Raw genomic sequence first — 22,817 nt, forward strand, 5'->3', positions numbered from 1 at the left:
CCCAGGCTAGAGTGCAGTGGCATGATCATGGCTCACTGCAGCCTCAACCTCCCTGGGCTCAGGTGATCCTCCCACCTCCCAACCCCAGCCTCCCAAGTAGCTGGGACTATAGGAGCACAACACCACACCTGGTTAATTTTTAAATTTTTTTTAGAAATGGGGTCTTGCTATATTGTCCAGGCTGGTCTCAAACTCCTGAGCTCAAGCAATCCACCTGCCTCGGCCTCCCAAAGTAGTGGGATTACAAGCATGAGCCATCATCCCCAGCTGGGAATATTTCAATAATATAAAAATATCAAACATTTAAATTAATACTTATGATTTAAATCACTACTTATGATTTACCTCCTGTTTCCTTATCCTCAACTAGAATTTCTAGCTTGAGAAGACGCCATGGAACATCAGGGTCATCTCCCATCACAGTCAAGGTGGCTTCAAATTCTCCTTCAACACGAAACTTCACCCGGCCATTTGCTTTTAGAAGAAAAAGATGAAGAAAAAGAAGTGTACTTTGCTAGAAAATGAGAATCTTCCCCCTGACCTAGAACTTTGAGTCTTACTTATAAAAATTTTTAAATAGATTGAAGGTTCTTTCATAAGGTTCCAACAATTCAATGGTTCCTGAATAAGAAGTAGCCAGCTTCCAGGTCAAGAAATGAAAGGCAACTCTTCTAACATAAATGAACAATATTTTCTTGAGGCTCAACTCTGGGGAGCCTTCTCTCTTTCCAGCCCCACTCCCAAGCTGCAAATACCAGCACTGTATTTCTGGGTACTAAAGAGAAATGATATGGCTGACAAGTCATAGAATCAAACACCATAAAACTGTCAGTCAAATCTTCACAATGCTATTTCTTTGAATAAAACCCAAAAAGCTGTTCAGGAAAATATTCTAACATGCAAATTCTGTCGCCCAGGCTGGAGTACAGTGGTGCAATCTTGGCTCACTGCAACCTCTGCCTCCCAGGTTCAAGCAATTATCATGCCTCAGTCACCCAAATAGCTGGGATTACAGGTGCGTGCCACCACACCCAGCTAATTTTTGTATTTTTAGTAGAGATGGGGTTTCACCATGTTGGCCAGGCTGGTCTCAAACTCCTGACCTCAAGTGATCTGTCTGCCTCAGCCTCCCAAAGTGCTAAGATTACAGGCATGAGCCACTGCACCTGGCCATCAAGTCTTAAAAAAAAATAAATTTCAGATACATACCAACTGTAAGATTTGCTAACTGAGGAGGAAGATCTGTGGTTACAAGCCGATGTCTAAGAATCTGATTCAGCTGATGGAGTGTGGCTTGTTTTTCAATTTTGGTAATTGGGTCTGGGGGAATAATTTTATCCTGCAAAAAAATTTAAGTGATTTGTAAATAATGTACGAAAAGGGATTTTAAAAAAAATCTTTTCCTGTTTTTATACAGTGTTTTCATATTTTACCTAAGAGAATCTCAACACACATTTCTGCAGTCTACATCCAAAAATAATGGCCATAACTATCATGCATAAGAGCAACAATGATTCCGGTCATTTAGCTGAGATCATAATACAACATGACCTCCTTTATGCTCTATTTACAAAGCAACTAAACATCACTTGATAACTTCCACAAGTTCTTACAAGTATAAAATACAATATGGCACCAAAATACCAAAATACAATTTGGTAGTCAGTAAACTACCAAAACAATAAAAGTTTAAAACACTTTCAAAAAGCAACTAGCATGCAGCATTTTCACATCTGAAATAGATGTTATGTCTGCACATCCGTGCTCCCCTGGGGAAAAAAAAATAAAACCTTCACCCATTTTGATATCTACTCACATCTGGCCCCAACTTATTTCAAAAAAGTACAACTTTAGTTATAGAGAAAAAAGCAAACTATATATACTGTTTGTTTTAACAATGTTTTTTGATGGGCTACTTAATAATACAATCCAACCCAATGGCAAAACCTTTAGTTTTTAGGAACATGGGGGCAAAGCACTTACCCTAATGCAGGTTGGCAGCCGTGGGTAAGAGCCAGTAGTCAGTACATCAATGGCATATGGGATGGCAAAACTAGGCAGGCGTGCATGGACCAGAGCATCTCTAGCTAACGAGGCCAGGCGATCAGCAGTGTCCACAAACAGGATGGCTTGCTGATCTAAAAAGCTTGAAATCATCTTTAAAGTAAAGGGTAAATGTATTAAGCATCCCTGAAAACTATCTCCTTTTCACACTAAATATTGTTAAATCATTCCAAAGTAAACTTCAAGGGGAATTAATATAATAAGTTTTCCCTATTTCAAAGTAGTTCTTCAAACATTTTCCAGTAATCTGAAGAAGAAATATTTAATACATTTGTATTTGATATTAAGAGCAATAATTTTCTGTCACTTTAAGTAAAAGCTTTCTAATTCATTTATCCATTCTTAACATTACACATACATAATATCAACATTAGGAAAAATAAGTAGAATAAAATGGTTTTTTCTTCTTACAGACTTCCAGAGTTGGTTGGTAATGAAGGAGTTAAAAGCATGTACTCCTAGACCCAGACTGCCTTGTTCTCCATTTTAATTCTACTACTTACTAGCCCTGTAACCTTGGGCGAGTAACTTAACCTCTTTGTGCCTCAGTTTTTTCAGCTGTAAAATGGAGGTGATCATGATTACCAATCTCATAAAGTTGTTCTCAGGATTAAGAGTTAATGCAAAATAGAGAACACAGAAATCCACACATAGCCAACTCATTTTCCAAAAAAGCACCAAGAACATACACTGGGGAAAGGGCAGTTTCTTTAATAAATGGTGATGGGAAAACTTGATAACCATATGCAAAAGAATGAAACTAGACCCCCATCTCTCACGCTATACAAAAATCAACTGAAAATGAATTAAAGGCTTAAGCGTGAGACCTGAGACTATGAAACTACTAGAAAAAAGCATTGGGAAAATGCTCTAAGACATTAGCCTGGGCTGGGCGCAGTGGCTCACGCCTGTAATCCCAGCACTTTGGGAGGCCGAGGCAGGCAGATCACGAGGTCAGGAGATCGAGACCATCTTGGCTAACACAGTGAAACCCCATCTCTACTAAAAATACAAAAAGGTTAGTGGGGCGTGGTGGCATGCGCCTGTAGTCCCAGCTACTCGGGAGACTGAGGCAGCAGAATGGCGTGAACCCAGGAGGTGGAGCTTGCAGTGAGTCGAGATTACGCCATGGCACTCCAGCCTGGGCAACAGAGCGAGACTCCATCTCAAAAACAAACAAACAAAAAAAGACAAGCAACAAAAGCAAAAATAGACAAAAGAGATTATATCAAGCTAAAAAGCTTCTGCACAGCAAAAGAAATAATCAACAGTATGAAGAGACAACCCACAGAACAGGAAAAAACGCCTGCAAAATATCCATCTGACAAGGGATTAATATCCAAAATACATAAGGAACTCAACTCAATAGCAAAATAAAGCCAAATAACTCCATTTTTAAAATGAGCAAAATACCTGAATAAACATTTCTCAAAAGAAGACATACAAATGGCCAAAAGGTATTACGAAAAAAATGCAACATTACTAATCATCAAGGAAATGTAAATAAAAACCACAATATCATCTCATCCCAGTTAAAATGACTATTATCAAAAAGACAAAAAATAACAGATGCTTGTGAGGATGTGGAGATGTGGAGGAAAGGGAATCCTCACGCTGTTGGTGGGAATGTGAAGTACTACAGCCACTACAGAGAACACTATGGAGGTTCCTCAAAAAAAAAAAAAAAAAAAAACTAAAAATAGGCTGTGTGTGGTGGCTCACATATGTAATCCCAGCGTTTGGGGAGGCAGAGGCAGGAAGACTGCTTGAGCCCAGGACTTGCAGACCAACCTGGACAACATAGGGAGACCCTGTCTCTACAAAAAATTAAAAAACAAATAAATTAGCCTGGCATAGTGGTGTATGCCTGTGGTCACAGCTACTAGGGAGGATCACTTGAGCCCAGGAGGTTGATGCTGCAAAGAGCCATGACTGTGCCACTGCACTCCAGTTTGGGTGACAGAATGAGACCCTGTCTCAAAAAACAAACAAACAACAACTACGAAACACTAAAAATAGAAGTACCATAAGATCCAGCAATTCCACTGCGAGTATATATCCAAGAGAAAGGAAATCAGCATACCAAAAAGACACCTGCACTCCCAGGTTTACTGCAGCACTATTCACAATAGCCAAGATACAGAATCAACCCAAGGGTCTATCAACAGATGAATACAGAAAATACAGTACATATACACAATGGAATACCATTCAGCCATAAAAAAGAATGAAAGCCTGCCATTTGCAACAGCATGGCAGTGTGTTCACTGTGAAGTGAAGGTCACTATGTTAAACGAAATAAGCCAGGCACAGAAAGACAAATATTGCAAATTCTCTCTCATACGTGGGAGTTAAAAAAGTGGATATCATGGAAGTAGAGAGTAGAATGCTGGTTAGGATAAGCTGGGAACGGGGGAGGAGGTATGAAGAAAAGTTGGTACAAAAATACAGTTAAAAGGAATAAGTTCTAGTATTTGATAGTAGAGTAGGGAAATGATAATTAACAGTAATTTATTGTATATTCAAAACAACAAGAACTGTAACATTCCCAACGAAGAAGAATGTCTGAGGTAATGAATATCCCAATTATCCTGCCTTGATCACTATGTACATGTATCAAAATATCACATGTACCCCCAAAATATGTACAACTATGATATATCAATTGAAAAAAAAAGAGTTAACACATAAAAAACCTTTAGAACAGTGCCTAGAAAGAACATAGAAAACACTCCAAAACACCCATTATGAGATACAGGTCAACTTCATGCCCAATACAGAAATCCTTTCCATCAGTTTTCTACCCAATGCATTTCATAAGGATATCTAAACTAGTAGAGCTCATCACAGAGCTAAAAACTACCACACTAAAACTTTTATCTTCTAGTTCATGGTTTGTTTGTTGTTGTTGTTGTTGTTGTTTTGTTTTGGAGACAGAGTCTCGCTCTGTCCCCCAGGCTGGAGTGCAGTGGCACGATCTCTGCTCACTGTGACCTCTGCCTCCCGGGTTCAAGCAATTCTCCTGGCTCAGCCTCCTCAGTAGGTGGGATTACAGGGGTGAACCACCACCCCCAGCTAATTTTTGTATTTTTAGTAAAGACGGGGTTTCACCATGCTGGCCAGGCTGGTCTTGAACTCCTGACCTCAGGTGATCCACCCGCCTCAGCCTCCCAAAGTGCTGGTATTACAGGTGTGAGTCACTGCACCCGGCCATCTTCTAGTTTTATTCTAGAACAATACTTAAAGTTTTCTCTCTCATGTCCTTCGAACAGGCTGTCAGTGGCCAACTTAAAACATAGTACCCAGAATTAATACCAACATCACAAAAACAGTGCTCTACAATTTCTTAGTGTTTTCAAACACTTTATTTGATTTTTGCAACTCTAGGAAGTACAACCAGATAATTACTATGAGCTTAGAGATGAGAAAATTGAGGCTTAGGTTAAGACACTTGCCCAAAAGGTCAATAATCAGAAGAAGTGAAACAACAACAACAAAAATATTTCTTCTAATTCTTAGTTAGACCCAATATACAGCATGGTCCAGTAAAAATGCTACTTTCTATGACTAGTACAATGAATTTCTATCAATGCCACCAACATTAACTTCTTATCAACAGTCATGACACTGCTAATACATTCTCAACTTTTTAACAGGCTTTTACTCAGATTTAGGCCATCTCATATCTCCCTTAACTCAGGTCACTGTAAAAATGCTTATCAGACCAAAGTCAAGCTCAAAGAGTACCAAAGACCTCCCCAGCAGAAAGACATGCATCAACCCTACTGGGATGCCACAGTTATCCAGCCCCTATCGCTCCACTTAAACATAAACAATGAATGAAACACTATCTAAACTACTTCACTGAACTCAAAATACACTAGCTTCAGCTACATTTCTTGAACTTAGAAATATAATTAATCAAGATAAAACGTGGCTGGGTGTGGTGGCTGACACCTGTAATCCCCAGCAGTTTGGGAGGTGGAGGCGGGAAGATTGCTTGAAGCCAGGAGTTCAAAACTAGGCAACCAAGTAAGACCCCAACTCTACAAAAACTTTTTAAAAATTAGATGGGCACAGTAGTGTGTGCCTGTGGTCTCAGCTACTCAGGGAGGCTGAGGTGGGAGGGCTGCTTGAGCCCAGAAGTTCGAGGTTACAGTGAGCTGTGATTACACCACTGCACTCCAGCCTGGATGACAGAGTGAGACTCCATGTCTTAAAAAAAAAAAAGAAAAAAAAAGATAAAACTTGAGTTTTGAGTAACTGATTAGTGAATCCATTCACATAGACAGTCTTAGTTCACAAGAACTAATCCATGTTATTTTTAAGTATTCACACACCAGCTGTGAATATGTTTAATAATAATCTCCTTTAGAATTTAACACTGAATAAATGTTTCTCTAAACAAGACACACAAATGGCCAATAAGCACATGAAAACATGTTCAACATCACTGGTCATTAGGAAAATACAAATTAAAACTTTAATGAGATGCCACTTCATACCTATTAGGATGGCTAGACTCAAAAAGTCAGGTAACAACAAGTGTTGGCATGGATGTGGAGAAACTAAACTTCCATACATTGCTGGTGAAAATGTAAAATGGTGTGGCCACTTTGTAAAACAGTCTGGCAGTTCCACAAAAAGTTCAACAAAGAGTTACCATATGACCTAGCCATCCCACTCCTAGGTATACACTCAAGATAAATAAAAGCATACATCCAGACAGTTGGATATGACTATTTACAACAGCATTAGTCATAATAATCCAAAACTGGAAACAACCCAAATGCCTATTAACTGAACAGATAAACAAACATGTAGTATATCCATGCAATTCAGCCATAAAAAGGAATGAAGTAGTGACACATGCTACCACATGAATCAATCTTGAAAATACTACACTAAAAAAAAAATGCTAAGTTAAAGAAGCCAATCACAACACAACACATTTGATTCCATTTATATGAAATGTTCAGAACAGGCACATCTATTGAGATGAAGTAGATTAGCGGCTGCTTAGGGCTAGAGGAGAGCTGGGGGTGACAACTAAAGGGCACAGGTTTTCTTTCTGAGGTGATTAAAATGTTCTAAAATTGACTGTGATGAAGGTTGCACATATCTGTGAATATAACAAAAACCACTGAATTGTATACTTTAAGTGGGTGAATAGTATGGTATGTAAATGATAGCTCGATAAAGCTACTGAAAAAAATCTCCAGGAGAATGAGAGATATTTTCTCTTTTTCTTAGGCAAAACATTATCCAGGTTGTTTTACCATTAGTCAGAGTTCTATAAACTATGGATCTATATACTCATAACACATCTGGCATGGCTAAAGATCATTATCAAGAATCTCTAATAAAACTAGTTAAATAATCATTAGGTTGAAACATGAACAATCCCTCTAATTCTCATTGACGGACTGTATCCCTGACATAAACACATGTGTATCTACATTCAGAAAACAAAAATGCTGAGAGGGTCAGAGCAAGATAGTGGAATACAAGCCAACACTAGTCACCCCCTCTCCAGGAAGATGAAATTTTTACTATCTGCACGCAGAAAAGCACTGTTACAAAAACCAAAAATCAGGTAAGCCATCACAGTACTTGGTTTTAACTTCATATCACTGAAAGAGGCATTGAGAAGGGCAGGAGAGGCAGTCTTGAATAGCTGACACTGCTCCTCCCCCGCTACTCCAGCAGAGGCCCTGCACTTAAGGGAGGGAGAGAACAGTGATTGGGGGACTTTACACTGAACTCAGTGCTGCCCAGTCATAGTGGAAAGCAAAGTTGTGCTGGGCCAGAAGGAGCATTTGGACCAGCCTTGGCCAGAGAATTGCCCATCGCAGCGGTCAGAACTTGAGTTTCTCCGCAAGCCTTGCTAATGTGGGCCAAAGTACTCTGGAGTCCTAGGTAAACATGAAAGGCAGTCTAGGACACAAGTACTGCAATTCCTAGGCAACTCCTAGCGCTAGGCTGGGCTCAGAGCCAGAGGACTAGGTGGTACATGACCTAGGGATACACCAGCTGGGGGCCTAAGGGAGTGCTTGCACCACCCTTCCACAAACCCCAGGCAGCGCAGCTTGTGACAACAAAAGAGACTCCTTTCTTCTGCTTGAGGAAGAGAGCAAAGAGTAAAAAGGACTTCGTCTTGCATCTTGGATACCAGCTCAGCCACAGTAGGACAGGGCACCAGGCAGAGTAGTGAGGCCCCTATTCCAGGCTTTAGCTCACAGATGACAAAGACACATCCTGGGCCAGCAGGGAACCTGCTGCCTTAAAGGAAAGGACCCAGTCCTGGCAGGATTCATCACCCGCTGAATAAAAGAGCCCTTGGGCCCTGAATAACCAGCAGTGATACCCAGGTAGTATGCCATGGACCTTGGGTTCTGAGATGTGCTGACTTCAGGTGTGACCAAGCACATTCAGAGCTATAGTGGCTATGGTGAAAGACTCCTGTTTGAGAAAAGCAGGGGGAAAAGTAAAGGGGACTTTGTTTGGCACCTTAGGTACCAGCTCAGCCAAAGTGGGGTACAGCATAAGCAGGCTCTTGGGGTCCCCAAGTCCAGGCCTAGGCTCTTGGACAGCATTTTTGGACCTCCCCAGGGCCAGAGGGAAGCCCACTGCCCTGAAGGATGAGTCCCAGGCCTGGCAGTATTCACCACAAGCTAACTGAAGAATCCTTTGATTTTAAGTGAACATCAGTGGTGGCCTAGCAGAACCCCTCCCATGGGCCGGTGATGGCCAAAGCGGGAGGCTCCTCTGCCTGTGGAAAGGGGAGGGAAAAGCAGGAAGGAAATTGTATTGTGGTTTGAATGTCAGCTTAGCCACAGTAAGAAAAGAATATCAGGCAAATTACTAAGGTTTTTGACTCTAATCCCTGCCACCAGACAGCATCTCTGGGCTCACCCAAAGCCTGGGGAAACTTGCCACCCTGAAAAACACAAACCTGACTGGCTTTGCCACCTGCTGATCATAGAGCCCTAGGGCCTGGAGTGAAGGTAAGTGGTAGCCAGGTAGTGGTTACACTGGGCCTTGGGCAAGACCCAGTGCTGTGCTGACTTCAGGTCTGAGCTGGTGCAGTCCTAGTGGTGGTGGCCATATGGGTGCTTACATCACCATACCCCCAGTTCCAGGTGGCTCAGCACAAAGAGCAAGACTTTGTTTGGAAGAAACTAAGGAAAAAGAACAAGAGCCTTTGGTTGGTAATCCAGAGAAATCTTCCAGATCTTATCCAAGACCATCAAGGCAGTACCTCTATGAGTCGGCAAAAACCACAGCATTATTGAGCTTGGGGCCTAAGTACCTTCAAATATCTGGAAAGCCTCCTCAAGAAGGACAGGCATAAACAAGCCCAGACTGCAAAGACTACAATAAATACCTAACTCTTTGAGGCCCAGATCTAAAAGCATCAAGATCATCCAGGAAAACAGGACCTCACCAAATGAACAAAAGAAGGTACCAGGAACCAATCCTGGAGAAACAGAGATATGAGACCTTTCCGACAGAAAATTCAAAATAGCTGTTTTGAGGAAACTCAAAGAAATTCAAGATAACACAAAGAATGAATTCAGAATTCTATCAGATAAATTTAACAGAGATTGAAATAATTGCTTTAAAAATCAAGCAGAAACTCTGGAGTTGAAAAATGCAATTGGCATACTGAAGATGTATCAGAATCTCTTAATAACAGAGTTGATCAACCAGAAGAAAGAATTAGTGAGCTTGAAGACAGGCTATTTGAAAATACACAGTCAGAAGAGACAAAAGAACAAAAAAGAATGAAGCACACCTACAAAATTTAGAAAATAGCCTCAAAAGGACAAATCTCAAAATTATTGGCCTTAGAGAGGAGGCAGAAAAAGAGAGATAGGGGTAGTAAGTTTATTGAAAAGGATAACAACAGAGAACTTCCCAAACCTAGAGAAAGATATCAACACTCAAGTACAAGAAGATTATAGAACACCAAGCAGATTTAGCACCCACATGACTACCTCAAGGCATCTAATAATCAAACTCCCAAAGGTCAAGGATAAAGAAAGGATCCTAAAAGCAGCAAGAGAAAAGAAACAAATAACATATAACAGAGCTCTCTAATACATTTGTCAGGAGACTTTTCAGTGGAAATCTTACAGGCCAGGAGAGAGTGGCATGACATATTTAAAGTGCTGAAGGAAAAAAAACTTTTACCCGAGGATAGCATATCCGGTGGAAATATCCTTCAAACATGAAGGAGAAATAAAGACTTTCTCTGACAAACAAGCTGAGAGATTTCATCAACATCAGACCTGTCCTACAAGAAAAGCTAAAGGGAGTTCTTTAATCTGAAAGAAAAGTATATTAATAAGCAAGAAGAAATCATCTAAAGGTACAAACTCACTGGTAATAGTAAGCACACAGAAAAATACAGAATATTATAACACTGTAATTGTACTATGTAAACTACTCTTATCTTAAATAGAAAGACTAAATGATAAACCAACAGGAAATCATAACTACAACAACTTTTGAAGATACAGAACTTTTCAAGACAATAAGAACTAAAGAGAAACAAAAAAGTTAAAAAGGAGGGAGATAAAGTTAAATTGCAGAGTTTTCATTAGTTTTCTTTTTGCGTGTCTGTTTATGCAATCAGTGTCAAGTTGTCATCAGTTTAAAATAATGGGTTATAAGACAGTATTTGCAAGCCTCACAGTAACCTCAAATCAAAAAACACACAATGGGCCAGGTGCAGTGGCTCACGCCTGTAATCCCAACACTTTGGGAAACCAAGGCAGGTGGATCACCTGAGGTCCGGAGTTCAAGACCAGCCTGGCCAACGAGGCAAAACCCCGTCTCTACTAAAAATATAAAAATTAACCAGGCGTGGTGGCATGCGCCTGTAATCCCAGCTACTCAGGAGGCTGAGGCAGTAGAACCGCTTGAATCTGGGAGTCAGAGGTTACAGTGGGCCAAGATTGCGCCACTGCACTCCAACCTGGGCAACAAAGCAAGACTCCGTCTCAGAAAAAAAATAAAATAAAATACAACGGATACAAAAAATAAAAAACAAGAAATTACATCATGTCACCAGAGAAAATCACCTTCACTAAAAGGAAGATAAGAAGGAAGGGAAAAAGGAAGAGAAGACCACAAAACAACTAGAAAACAACAAAACGGCAAGGGTAAATCTCTACTTATCAATAATAACACTAAATGTAAATGAACTAAACTCTCTAATAAAAAGGCACAGAGTGGCTGAATGGATTTAAAAAAACAAGACTCAATGATCTGTTGCCTATAAGAAACATAATTCACCTATAAAGACATACATACACAGACTGAAAATAAAGGGATGGAAAAAGATTTATATGTCAATGGAAACCAAAAAGGAGTAGGAGTAGCTATACTTAGACAAAATAGATTTCAAGACAAAAACTATGAAAAGAGACAAACGAGGTCATTAATGATAAAGGAGTCAATTCAGAAAAAGGATATGATTGTAAACATATATGTATCCAACACTGGAGCACCCAGATACATAAACCAAATACTAATATTATTAAAGAGCAAGATGTCAATACAATAATAGCTGCAGACTTCAACACCCCACTTTCAGCACTGGACGGATCTCCCAGACAGAAACTCAACAGAGAAACATGGAACTTAATCTGCACTACGGAACAAATAAACCTAATAGATATTTACAGAACATTTTATCCAAAGGCTGCAGGATACACATTCTTCTCCTCAGCATATAGATCATTCTCAAGGATAGACCGTATGTTAGGCCACAAAGCAAATCTTAAAACATTTAGAAAAACTGAAATAATATCAAGCATCTTCTCTGACCACAATGGAATAAAACTAGAAAACATTAAGAGGAATTGTGGAAACTATACAAACACATGGAAACAATATGCTCCCAAATGAACAGTGGGTCAATGAACAAATTAAGAAGAAAATTTACAAATTTCTTGTAATAAATGATAATGGAAACACAACATACCAAAACCTATGGGATGCAGCACTAAGAAAGAAAGTTATAGTTATAAGTGCCTACATCAGAAAAGAAGAAAAACTTCAAATAAATAACCTAAGGATGCATCTTAAAGACTATAAAAGCAAGAGAAACCCGAAACCTAAAGATCAGGGCAGAAATAAATGAATTTGAAATGAAGAAAACAATGCAAAAGATCAATGAAACAAGAAGTTGATTTTTTGAAACAATGAACAAAATTGACAAACCTTTAACCAGACTCACAAAGAAAAAAAGAGAGAAGACCCAAATGAATAAAATCAGGGATGAAAAGGAAACATTACAACTAATACCACAGAAATTCAAAGGATCATTAGTGGCTACTGTAAGCAACTACATGCCAATAAATTGGAAAATCTAGAGGAAATAGATAAATTCCTAGACACATACAACCTGTGAAGATTGAACCATGAAGAAATTCAAAACCCAAACAGACTAATAACAAGTAACAAGATTGAAGCTATAATTCATTATATTAATTATAATTTGTCTCCCAGCAAAGAAAAGCCCAGGACCTTATGGCTTCACTACTGAATTCTACCAAACATTTAAAGACGAACTAATAACAATCCTACTTAAACTATTCCAAAAAATAGTGGAAGAGGGAAAACTTCCAAACTCATTCTACAAGGCCAGTATTACCCTAATACCAAAACCAGACAAAGACAAATCAAAAAAAGAAAATTACAGACCAATATATCTGATGAATGCTGATACAAAAATCCTCTCAACAAAATACTAGCAAACCAAATTCAACAAAACATTAAAAAGATCGTTCGTCATGACCAAGTGGGATTTATCCCTGGGATGCAAGGATGGTTCAAAATATACAAATCAATCAATGTGATATATCATATCTATAGAATGAAAAATAAAAACCATGTGATCATTTCAACTGATGCTGAAAACACATGTAATAGCATTCAACATCCCTTCATGATAAAAACCCTCAAAAAACTGGGTATAGAAGGAACATACCTCAACATAATAAAAGTCATATTTGACAGACCCACAGCTAATTATCATGCTGAATGGAGAAAAACTGAAAGCCCTTCCTCTCAGACCTGGAACACGACAAGGATGCCCATTTTCACCACTATTATTCAACACAGTACTGGAACTCCTAGCTAGAGCAATCAGACAAAAGAAAGAAAGAAAGGGCATCCAAATTGGAAAGGAAGAAGTCAAATTATCCTTGTTTGCAGATGATATGATCTTATATTTGGAAAAACCTAAAGACCCCACCAAAATCTATTAGAACTGATAAATTCAGTGAAGTTGCAGAATACAAAATCAACATACAAAATATCAGTAGTATTTCTATATGCCAACAGTGAACAATCTGAAAAAAAAAAATCAAGTTTTTATTCCTTAACGCTTCTTGAACATAGCATAAAACTTTATTTCTGGTAGATTTTAGCATCTTTGGTACACTGCACTGCATGTCACTTTGCATTCCAAAGAGTGATTCAATAGTCAAAAGACCATGAGGTTCTCGAAGGCAGGGGCTATTCCTTATTGAAGATTCCATCCTCTGTCCCCTATACCCTGTGCTTATTAGAGGTTTGGAGAATTAGTAGATAAACAAACAGAAAAATGTTGTTATCAGCCTCTGTGACCTTGAAGAAGCCATATAACTTCTAGGAACCTTACCGTTTCATCACCTGTAAAAGTGGGAAAAAAAATTACCAACTCTGCCATTCTCACAGGATTGTCAAGAATTAATAAGCAAAATGTAAGGGAGAACCTTGCAAATTCTAAGGAATCGTACAAATATAAACTAACAATTTTCCCCCTTTTTCCCCAGTCTCATATTTAAAGTCTCCTCATGTATGATGTCTCCAGCTACCTCCTCTTCTTTCTGATCAGGTGTCCATAAACAAATACTAAGTTTCTGCAGAAATATACATTATCATTCAGAAATATGATTATTCACGTCACTCAAATCGGCAAGGATAGTTAAAGCTAAAATGTCTATCATAACATCCGAAAAGTTATTTTATACAAAGTAAAATAAAAAGTTTAACTCACCGCACATTTTTCCACTTTGCCAGCATTATTAGCCCATTTCACTAAAGCTAATAATCGAACGAAGAGTTGGCGTGTCCGGCTAGCAAACTGCACTATTTCTATTTTCCTATAAAATAAAACAACTCTTAAAGAACCAACATATTAGAAAAAGTATTTCACAATTTATTTCAGCTGAGCAAAAAATAAATAAATATATAAATAAATCAGCCTTTGCTTAAAACCACTACAAAATGAGCCACCTAAAGTATTTATCTAAATATGAACTATTGTCACATTTTGTATACTATCTGCATATGCTTTTTCACCTCAGAGCAATAAACCAAATAGAATGTTTTAGCAATGAGTCACATTTTTAAATTGATTGTATATTGTAATAAAAGTTGTTTACAAAAATATACTAAATTCAGTGTATGGCAGTAGAAGTAAACTGGTTCACAGAAGGGATTAAATGAAGAGTTATGAATTATCAACTCATAACTGAAATTAGGAGTAATTTAATTAGTAAGTAATTAGTAACCCTTTCGGTAAGTGAAAGGAATTGAAACTGATCATTACCAAAGCCTGAAACTGTATTCATTCTACAAAAGGGCACCATTTCCCATCCTGCACCAGCATGAAAGATTGAATAATCAGGCCGGGCGCGGTGGCTCAAACCTGTAATCCCAGCACTTTGGGAGGCCGAGACAGGCGGATCATGAGGTCAGGAGATCGAGACCATCCTGGCTAACACGGTGAAACCCCGTCTCTACTAAAAACTACAAAAAAACTAGCCAGGCAAGGTGGTGGGCGCCTGCAGTCCCAGCTACTCGGGAGGCTGAGGCAGGAGAATGGCGTAAACCCGGGAGGCAGAGCTTGCAGTGAGCTGAGCTGAGATCCGGCCACTGCACTCTAGCCTGGGCGACAGAGCGAGACTCCATCTTAAAAAAAAAAAATTGAATAATTAAAGAACTTAACTATGTAACTCTTTACCAAACTAATTTCAGTGACAAACTTGGATACATTAAAAAATATCCAAGCAAAGCTAAAGAAATTACTTTGAGTACTAAAAATAAAAGGTCTGTCCATATCTAGTTTTATCCTATACTCACTATTATTCCTTTTCCCCCAATACTCATTAGTACTTTTATCTCATCCTAAGGCCCCAAAAGCTTTACTAATGTCAATCAACGTGTTAGCTAGATCTCTCAACTTCATAGCAGCTATAAAACTGATAATCATATCTTTCATGGTCTAAGACACTGAAAAAAATATTCAACAAGCCAGGACTGATGACAGGACCCAGCAGGACACCAACCTCCCTCCAAGTAGGCTCTGACCTATTAATCTTAGTACAGCTGTTCAATGACCTACAGATCCAATCCACATCTCTGCATCTTGCCAATACCACCACCATAACGCAATGCACCAAAGTAAAAGTTCTTGCTGAAGTACAATCCTGACTGAAGGCTAGAGGCTAGCTCCTACTGAGAGCACACATAGCCCACAAGCACCCTAAAAGGCTCTCTTAAAGATAGGCCAGCAATGATTAGTGGTACTATAAAGAGAAGAATCAAGGGCATAATTATAACTCTTTGCCAGTGTCTATGAAGGATCATGAGACAAGACTGAGACACAGCAGAAATGTTAAACACACATTAAGATCCAGCAGATCTCAGGGCTGGGAACCTCAGTACCTTCACTCTAACTCAGCAATGGCTTATAGAGGATGCAATGTTTCTGCTCCTCTCACAGAGCAGACACACTTGTCTATTATTAATTCGGTTTCCCAAATGCAGTCCTCTACTAGAATGGAGATGTCCCCCTTGTAAACTACAGTAACATGGTTTTCTGACACCATGTCGTCCCAAGTGATAGGGAACATGAGTTTTCCAAAGGCCCAGTTTCCCTTCATACCCCACAGGAGACAGAACAAATCCTTGACTTAACGTTTTCCCCCTTTAATACTGACCAGCCAAACCATAACACAGGTTGCCTTAATTGTCTCTTTTACTTCTACCTTTTTGATCTCTAAGTCGATCAAAAAGTTAAGCTGGGGTTGGCAATGGAGTGTTGCCACTAAGAAATGCTAAAAAGTTGCCAAGTGATTTGGTATTTAAAAAAAAAAAAAAAAAATCAACCAAGGAGCATAAGTAGTGCCAAAGATATGGTCAAGTACCGTATACTGTAGTTACAATTTAAATCTCCATCAAATGATTTTTTTGAAACTTTAATTTAGCTTGTTCCTTTGGCCTCTGGAAACATTTTAGCCTTAAGTTAAATCTTAAGCTCCAAGCTCCAACTGAACCAAAATGTTAACTATGTAACAGTAGGAGCAGCAGGCAAATGTCAATTCTCTAAAGATACTTAATAGCATCATTGTTGCAAGTGATAAATTAGCAGCCAACTTTGTTTTTTTTTTTTTTTTTTGAGACAAAGTTTCGCTCTGTCGCCCAGGCTAGAGTGCAGTGGCCTGACCTCGGCTCACTGCAACCTCTGCCTCCTGGGTTCAAACAATTCTTCTGCCTCAACCTCCTGAGTAGCTGGGACTACAGGCGCATGCCACCATGCCTGTGGCAGTCAACTTTCTAAAGCCAGTCTGCTGCTCCTCGGCGTCTTCCTTTACAGACTATACCTTCTACATCTTAATATCACCCTTAGGGACTTGACCAGGTCAGTCACTCAATAAAGGTTTGTAGAATAGAAGATGTAGAACTGGTCTCACACCAACTATTGTTAAGGGTTAGGAAATTACATTTCCCAGGACTCCCTAAACCCATGGTGTGAAAAATCATTCTAGACTCTTTGGGCCTAGGTTTCCAATCCACAGCCCTATACCACCCATACCCACACACCAACACTCATAGATTGATCAATAAAGAGACTTTAAGGGTTTGTTTGTTTGTTCGTTTGTTTGTTTTCATACTCACCTTTCCACATCAGATTTCCTTGGCAGTCTAAGACAAAAAAAAAAAAAAAAAAAAAAAAAAAAAAAACAAATTGATTAAATACATGTATACCTTCATTCTAATGTGATAATAGTCTTTACTTTGACTCTATTAAATACATTAATGTTTCAGAAAAACTGGCTAAACAGCTACTACAGGGTCATGTGGCTACCTACGCTTTTTTAGATTTATGAGTTTCCAGCAGCATGGTTGTAAGGCAAAAACCAACCAAAGAACATTTCTCTCCATTCAAAATACTTCAAAACGTATTGCATGAACCTCAAACATTTAAAAAGCCCAAGTCCCACATTAGCACACTATATCATAGGGTAACAGAAAAAAGATTATTTTAAAACCAAAATGGTCACAGATGCAGAACTTACTACTTTGTTGCCAGCCTCCCTGTATCCAATGGATACCTGTTTCCAAGCAATAATCCCTCCATGTTGTGTTATGGTGGACAAAACTGGAAGCTAAGCATACAAAAGGGCCAGTGTATGTCAAGGGTTTTACAGTAATTATGTTGCATGGTGGTTAGATGAAAAATGTTTTATTGCTTTTAAACAGCTCCAATAGGATTTTTAAATTTCTTTTTGCTAGTCCTCCAATATTGATAGCCAGCAACCAATGTCAGCTTCTTCCCAGATAAGTTATACCATTTAACATTCACATCCACTGATGTCTAGAAAGATCCTTAATGCCTCCTGAATTGCCACATTCTGTTAACCTCTATCCCACAGTCCAAGATTCAATGGCCTAAACAACTCTCATGCCTCTTTCACAGCTAATCAGTTCTTGAAGTATACACACCCAGCCATTTAGATTGTCTCCCACCCATGTGCCACAGGAACAGAAAAACTAAAACTACTTCCAGAGGTTCAAAGTACAAGGAGGAGAAAATATTAAAATGAGCTCTGGCTTATAGTTACCTGCTATTCTTAAGGTAGACAGTGAGATGGAAGTTAAAGTTATGGTCAGAATGATAAAGAGAGCTAGGTGGGATGAAGACCAGAGGGATGAAGCAGAAATTAAGGTCCTGTTAGAAGACTGCAAATAAAGGCAGCTACTGGCAAGTTCCTCTACATGCCAAACCTCCTGAGAACACTCCTTGAGAATCCACAGCCCTTCCCCTGTCTTCACCTCAAGGGAGGGGGAGAATGAGAACGATGGGTATCTATAAGGGGAGAAGGGGAGTAGAGCCTCTGGGGGTAGAAAGAACAGCAATCATTGTTCCCACTCCTCCTACCTGCCTCAGAGACCCTAAAACGACCATCTTATGTCAGAGGCAGCATCAGTTCAGGGACAAAAGACAGGCTTTGCTGCCTGCCTCCCCTTTCCCCTATTCCTCCTAATCTATTTGAAATTCTTTTATGGATAAGAAAGTTACCACATAGGGTAAAATCTCTAAAATGCAAATGTTGGGAGGTAAGGCATAGAAATTTATTTACACCAAAGCACAATAAGACAAGATGCCATGACTGAGATCCTGGCATTTTCTGATTTTAATTAAAAGAAGTTAAAAAAAAAAGGGGGGGGGGCCAGGTACATGGCTCATACCTGTAATCCCAGCGCTTTGGGAGGCTTGGCGGGGGGCGGGGGTTGGGCTGCAGATCACTTGAGTTCGGGAGTTCGGGACCAGCCTAAGCAACACGGCAACCCCATCTCTACAAATAATACATATTAGCCAAGTGTGGTGGCAAGTAGTCCAGCTACTTGGAAGGCTGAAGTGGGAGAATCACCTGAGCCCTGGAAGTTCAGGCTGCAGTGAGCCATGATTGTGCCACTGCATTCCAGCCTGGGTGACAGAGCAAGACCCTATCTCAAAAAATAATAAAGAGTAGAACCTAGGTCTCTAAAAAGTCAAGGCAGAGAGTAAACTCTAGGATGAGAGCGTGTATGTTGAGGGGGAAGGGAGGTGGACAAGCAGAAAAACCCAGAAATCTGAGACCAAAACAAAACCACCTAAGTTGCCAAGGTTGTCCTTTTTACCTTCGATAGTTCACACACAAGCATCACTTGTTACTGAAATAAGTAACTGTTTCCCTAAAGACTCATGAAGTATAGCTAGAACAGGGGCTATACATTAACATATTAATCCTGACAGTTTTTAGGGAAAATATACTATTTAGGAACTTCCATGGTAAGTTTCCAAACTAATTTTATTAATAATTACCACAATCAAAAGTGAAAAAAGTTTTTTAGTATACCTGTGTATCAAGAGCAAAAATAACTTTTCCTATTAAATTTCCCATGATTTACAATTCTTTTTGAACAATATTTTTATTGATGCATTAAAGATGTATGGTTTCACAGTACATATAATTTCATACATTTATATAATTTGTAAAGATCAAATCAGTGTACTTGTGATATCCATCACCTTAAATATTTTTCTTTATGCTGGAAACATCTGAATTATTCTCTTCTAGCTATTTTGAAGTGTACAACAGATTCTTGCAAACTAGTCACCCTACTGATTTATCAAACACTAGTTATTTCGTCTATCAAACCATATATTGATTTATGACAATTCTAAACATTCATGTATTAAATCAATAAATACTTAGTTAAGCCCTGTGTGCCAGGCATTGTTCTAGGCCCCAGGGAAAGTCATAAACAAATCAAAATCTCTGTCCTTATGGGGTGGGAACGAACAACAAACTAATAATGTCAGGTGGCAATAAGTGCTGTAAAGAAAAATAGAGCAGCAAGTAAGAAGGATAGAGTGAAGGGGCAGAGTACTATTTTATAGGTGGTCAGAGAAAATCTTTCTGATAAATTGTATGTAAACAAGGACCTAAAGGACTAATGAGAAAGCAATCCACACAGATTTCTAGGGAAAAAGCAAGGGCTTGAAGATGGCACCGTGCTAGGCACTAACAAGAAACATCAAGAAGGTTTGGAGGCTGGGCGGGATGGCTCACACCTGTAATCCCAGCATTTTGGGAGGCCAAGGAGATTAGATTACCTGAAGTTGGGAGTTTGAGACCAGACTGGTCAACATGGTGAAATCCCATCTCTACTAAAAATACAAAAATTAACCAGGTGTGGTGGTGCATGCCTGCAATCGCAGCTACTCAGGAGGCTGAGGCACAAGAATCACTGGAACCCGGGAGGCGGAGGCTGCAGCAAGCCGAGATCACACCACTGCACTCCAGCCTGGGCAACAGTGAGACTCTGTCTCAAAAAAAAAAAAGTCTGGGAGGCAGAGGTGGGAGGATTGCTTAAAGCCCAGGAGTTCAAGATCAGCCTGGGCAACATAGTGAGACTCTTGTCTCTATCAAAAATTTAAAAATTAGCTGGGCGTGGTGGCACATGCCTGTAGTTCCAGCTATTTGGGAGGCTGAGGCAGGAGGAGCAGTTGAGCCCAGGTCAAGAGGCTGCAGTGAGGAAGAATGGAGATACTATTTAGTGAGATAGCAAAGAAGGTTTTGCAGGAGGGAGGACAGTGGAATCAGGAGTTTGGTCCTGGAGTTGCTATGTTGAAACGCCTATCAAGATACTGAAATGTAGGCATCTGGATATAGAGTCTGGAGTTCATCAGAGAGGTCTGTGCTGGAGATACAAATATGGGAATCATCATATAAAGGGTGTGGGACTATAACTACATACTTATTCTACAGCAATAAAACAGATGTTCCTCTCTTCATACACCAACTCCTAAAATAGTAAAAAGACAAAAAACCACAATTCAAGGAATTTCTACAAATCCCCTATGGAAAAGCAAACTACACCACCGATAGCATCAGTTTTCAACATTTTTTTTTCCATAGCTCTATATAGGACAGTGACCTTCACATACATTAAACTTTCTCATGGATATTTTATTGGATTTTTATGAAATCCAACAATAAATGGTGCAGAGAGGTATGTCATTACAATAGTCCCTAATCCTGACAGCTATTTAAATTTCTCATTAGCCATGGGCAGGCTTCTTTAACTCTACTTTTTTCTGTCCCATTCAAAAAAGTACAGTACATCAAAACTGAGAATGACGTTTTACAGGAGTAAGTGGAGCCTATTCTTTCAGCCATCTGCAAACAAGTATCTGTTATCAATCTCTAAAAACGAATTACTGTGACGCTTTACAGCCTAATATCTGCATACTAATGTATCTCAACTGATAACCCTGATCTGAAGTCTTGCAATAGATAAAAAATAAAATTCTGATTAACTTTTTCTGAACCTGGGTTATAAGATGTACAACTGAGTCTCAAAATGTTACGGTGCCTTTTCTTCACACACTGAAATTCATTAGTATATTCTGATCCTATTCTGAAGGGATTAACAACTTAATCATGCCCCAAGGCATTTCATGGGTAACTAGGTGATTTATAAACCCCCTTCATACTCCAAGAAATAACAGACTACATACAAAAAAAATTTTACTCACACTAACTTCATTAAGACCTCAAACACTCAAAAGTTCCAGAAAAAAGTACTTTGAATTCAAATTTGTATTTTATACACAACGCATGTAGCTCCTCTATTAACTTAGAAGCAATAACAGCTTACATTTAAAACGTATCGTCAAGAGGCTGTAATACAAATTTCCCGTCTATGGAGTTTTTTCTGAAAGCTCGAATATTATGTATTCCAGCCAAGAAATCAAGAGAGTTCTGTTGGGAACTCGGACAAAAATTTCATACAATTTTCAGTGGAAGTGTAACAACACGCAAAATTAACAAGTCTCGGTTGCATCGTTGCCAGGAAGACCCCAGATACAAAGCTTCTTCTCCACCTCCGCTGAACCCCAGGAGTTCAAAAATTCTAGACTAAGCAGTCCAGCGGAGAACACAGCAGCCTCTCGGAGAGAGGGAGGTGCAAACGTCTCAGCCGGTTGGGCGGGAAGGGGGGGCTGGGGAACAGGCAGGGGTTTCGGGGCACTTACAGGTCCGTCAACACCATAAGCTCCGAGTAGGCCCGGTGCAGCAGAAATTCAATGAGGGTGCTCAGCCGGTAGCCCGGGCTAGCCGCAGCTGCAGCGGCCGCCGCCACGGCGGCTCCCGGGGGAGGAGGGGCTGGGGCTGACGGGGGTCCGCCGCTGCCCCCGCCGCCGCCTCCGGGCGGGACCAGCTGGTGGTTCTCCAGCTGCACTGGGGCCATGGCGGCGCAGGACCGGGCTTGGCGCAACGGCACACGATGCGGTCCTCGAGCCTCCCGGGCGCTCGGTCACCGCGCCGAAACGGGAGCGGGCAGAGTCGCCACCGCCTACCGCCGGGCCGCCTCAGAACAGGAAGCCGTGCGCCGACCGCGGAAGCCCGCCCCCATGTAGCGAGAAGTCCGCCGACCCCAGGGACGGGAGCGAGGGGCGGGGGGAGGCGGGGATCGGGGGGAAGCAGGGCGGCCCCGCAGAGGGGAAGCTGCGCCTCCGCAAACGCTCAGAAGCAGCTTCGCCAGACAGCCGCAACGTACATGTTGACTGCCCGAGGCGGAAGTCGATCGGCAGAGCGGAAGGGGGACCTGCAGAGGACCTTCCGACAGGTCTGTGTCTGTTCTCTCAGCTGTCTAGCGCGGCAGCGCTGGGGGGCGCGTGGGAGTGAGGCGGTACCTGTGCGCGCGCGGGAGAGCGGAAAAGGGAGCCGCGCGCCGCCGGAAACCAGGGTGAGGGCTGAGTCGGAGTCGTCAGCGGGAACGTCAGCAGTTGCCCCGCCCTTACCCTTGCCGCTCTCCCTCCCGCCTCCGCCCCCTGGCGTTGTAAAGGCGACAATTTGCCCAGAGAAATCCACCATCGCTCCGTAAGTGGGGCACAAACACAGCCGAGGGAGGCCTCC

At 40.5% G+C, this 22,817-nt stretch overlaps 2 protein-coding genes across 6 annotated transcripts in view; one reads left to right on the forward strand and one right to left on the reverse strand.

Moving 5' to 3' along the window:
- MED14 (mediator complex subunit 14) overlaps positions 1-22,656 on the reverse strand; it is an 85,884-nt gene extending 63,228 nt beyond the window's left edge. For 2 of the 3 annotated variants that reach the window (XM_065537928.1, XM_005593315.4), the window contains exons 1-6: positions 21,935-22,277; positions 17,026-17,052; positions 14,120-14,225; positions 1,984-2,157; positions 1,210-1,339; positions 346-474 (exon numbers count right to left, since the gene is read on the reverse strand). In XM_065537928.1, coding sequence (XP_065394000.1) covers positions 346-474; positions 1,210-1,339; positions 1,984-2,157; positions 14,120-14,225; positions 17,026-17,052; positions 21,935-22,149 — 781 coding nt within the window. In that variant the 5' untranslated portion in view covers positions 22,150-22,277. Of the gene's footprint in view, positions 1-345; positions 475-1,209; positions 1,340-1,983; positions 2,158-14,119; positions 14,226-17,025; positions 17,053-21,934; positions 22,278-22,594 lie in introns of those variants that run through there. The other variant, XM_065537929.1, reaches the window with a different exon arrangement.
- The window catches only part of LOC135969124 (putative uncharacterized protein MED14OS), a 29,140-nt gene continuing 28,208 nt past the window's right edge, over positions 21,886-22,817 (forward strand). For 2 of the 3 annotated variants that reach the window (XM_074030309.1, XM_065537931.2), the window contains exon 1: positions 21,886-22,527. In XM_074030309.1, the coding sequence (XP_073886410.1) occupies positions 22,186-22,527 (342 nt within the window). In that variant the 5' untranslated portion in view covers positions 21,886-22,185. Of the gene's footprint in view, positions 22,782-22,817 lie in introns of all 3 variants that reach the window. The other variant, XM_074030308.1, reaches the window with a different exon arrangement.

The sequence above is a fragment of the Macaca fascicularis genome, chromosome X, assembly GCF_037993035.2.
Source record: "Macaca fascicularis isolate 582-1 chromosome X, T2T-MFA8v1.1".
Classification (NCBI taxonomy): domain Eukaryota; kingdom Metazoa; phylum Chordata; class Mammalia; order Primates; family Cercopithecidae; genus Macaca; species Macaca fascicularis.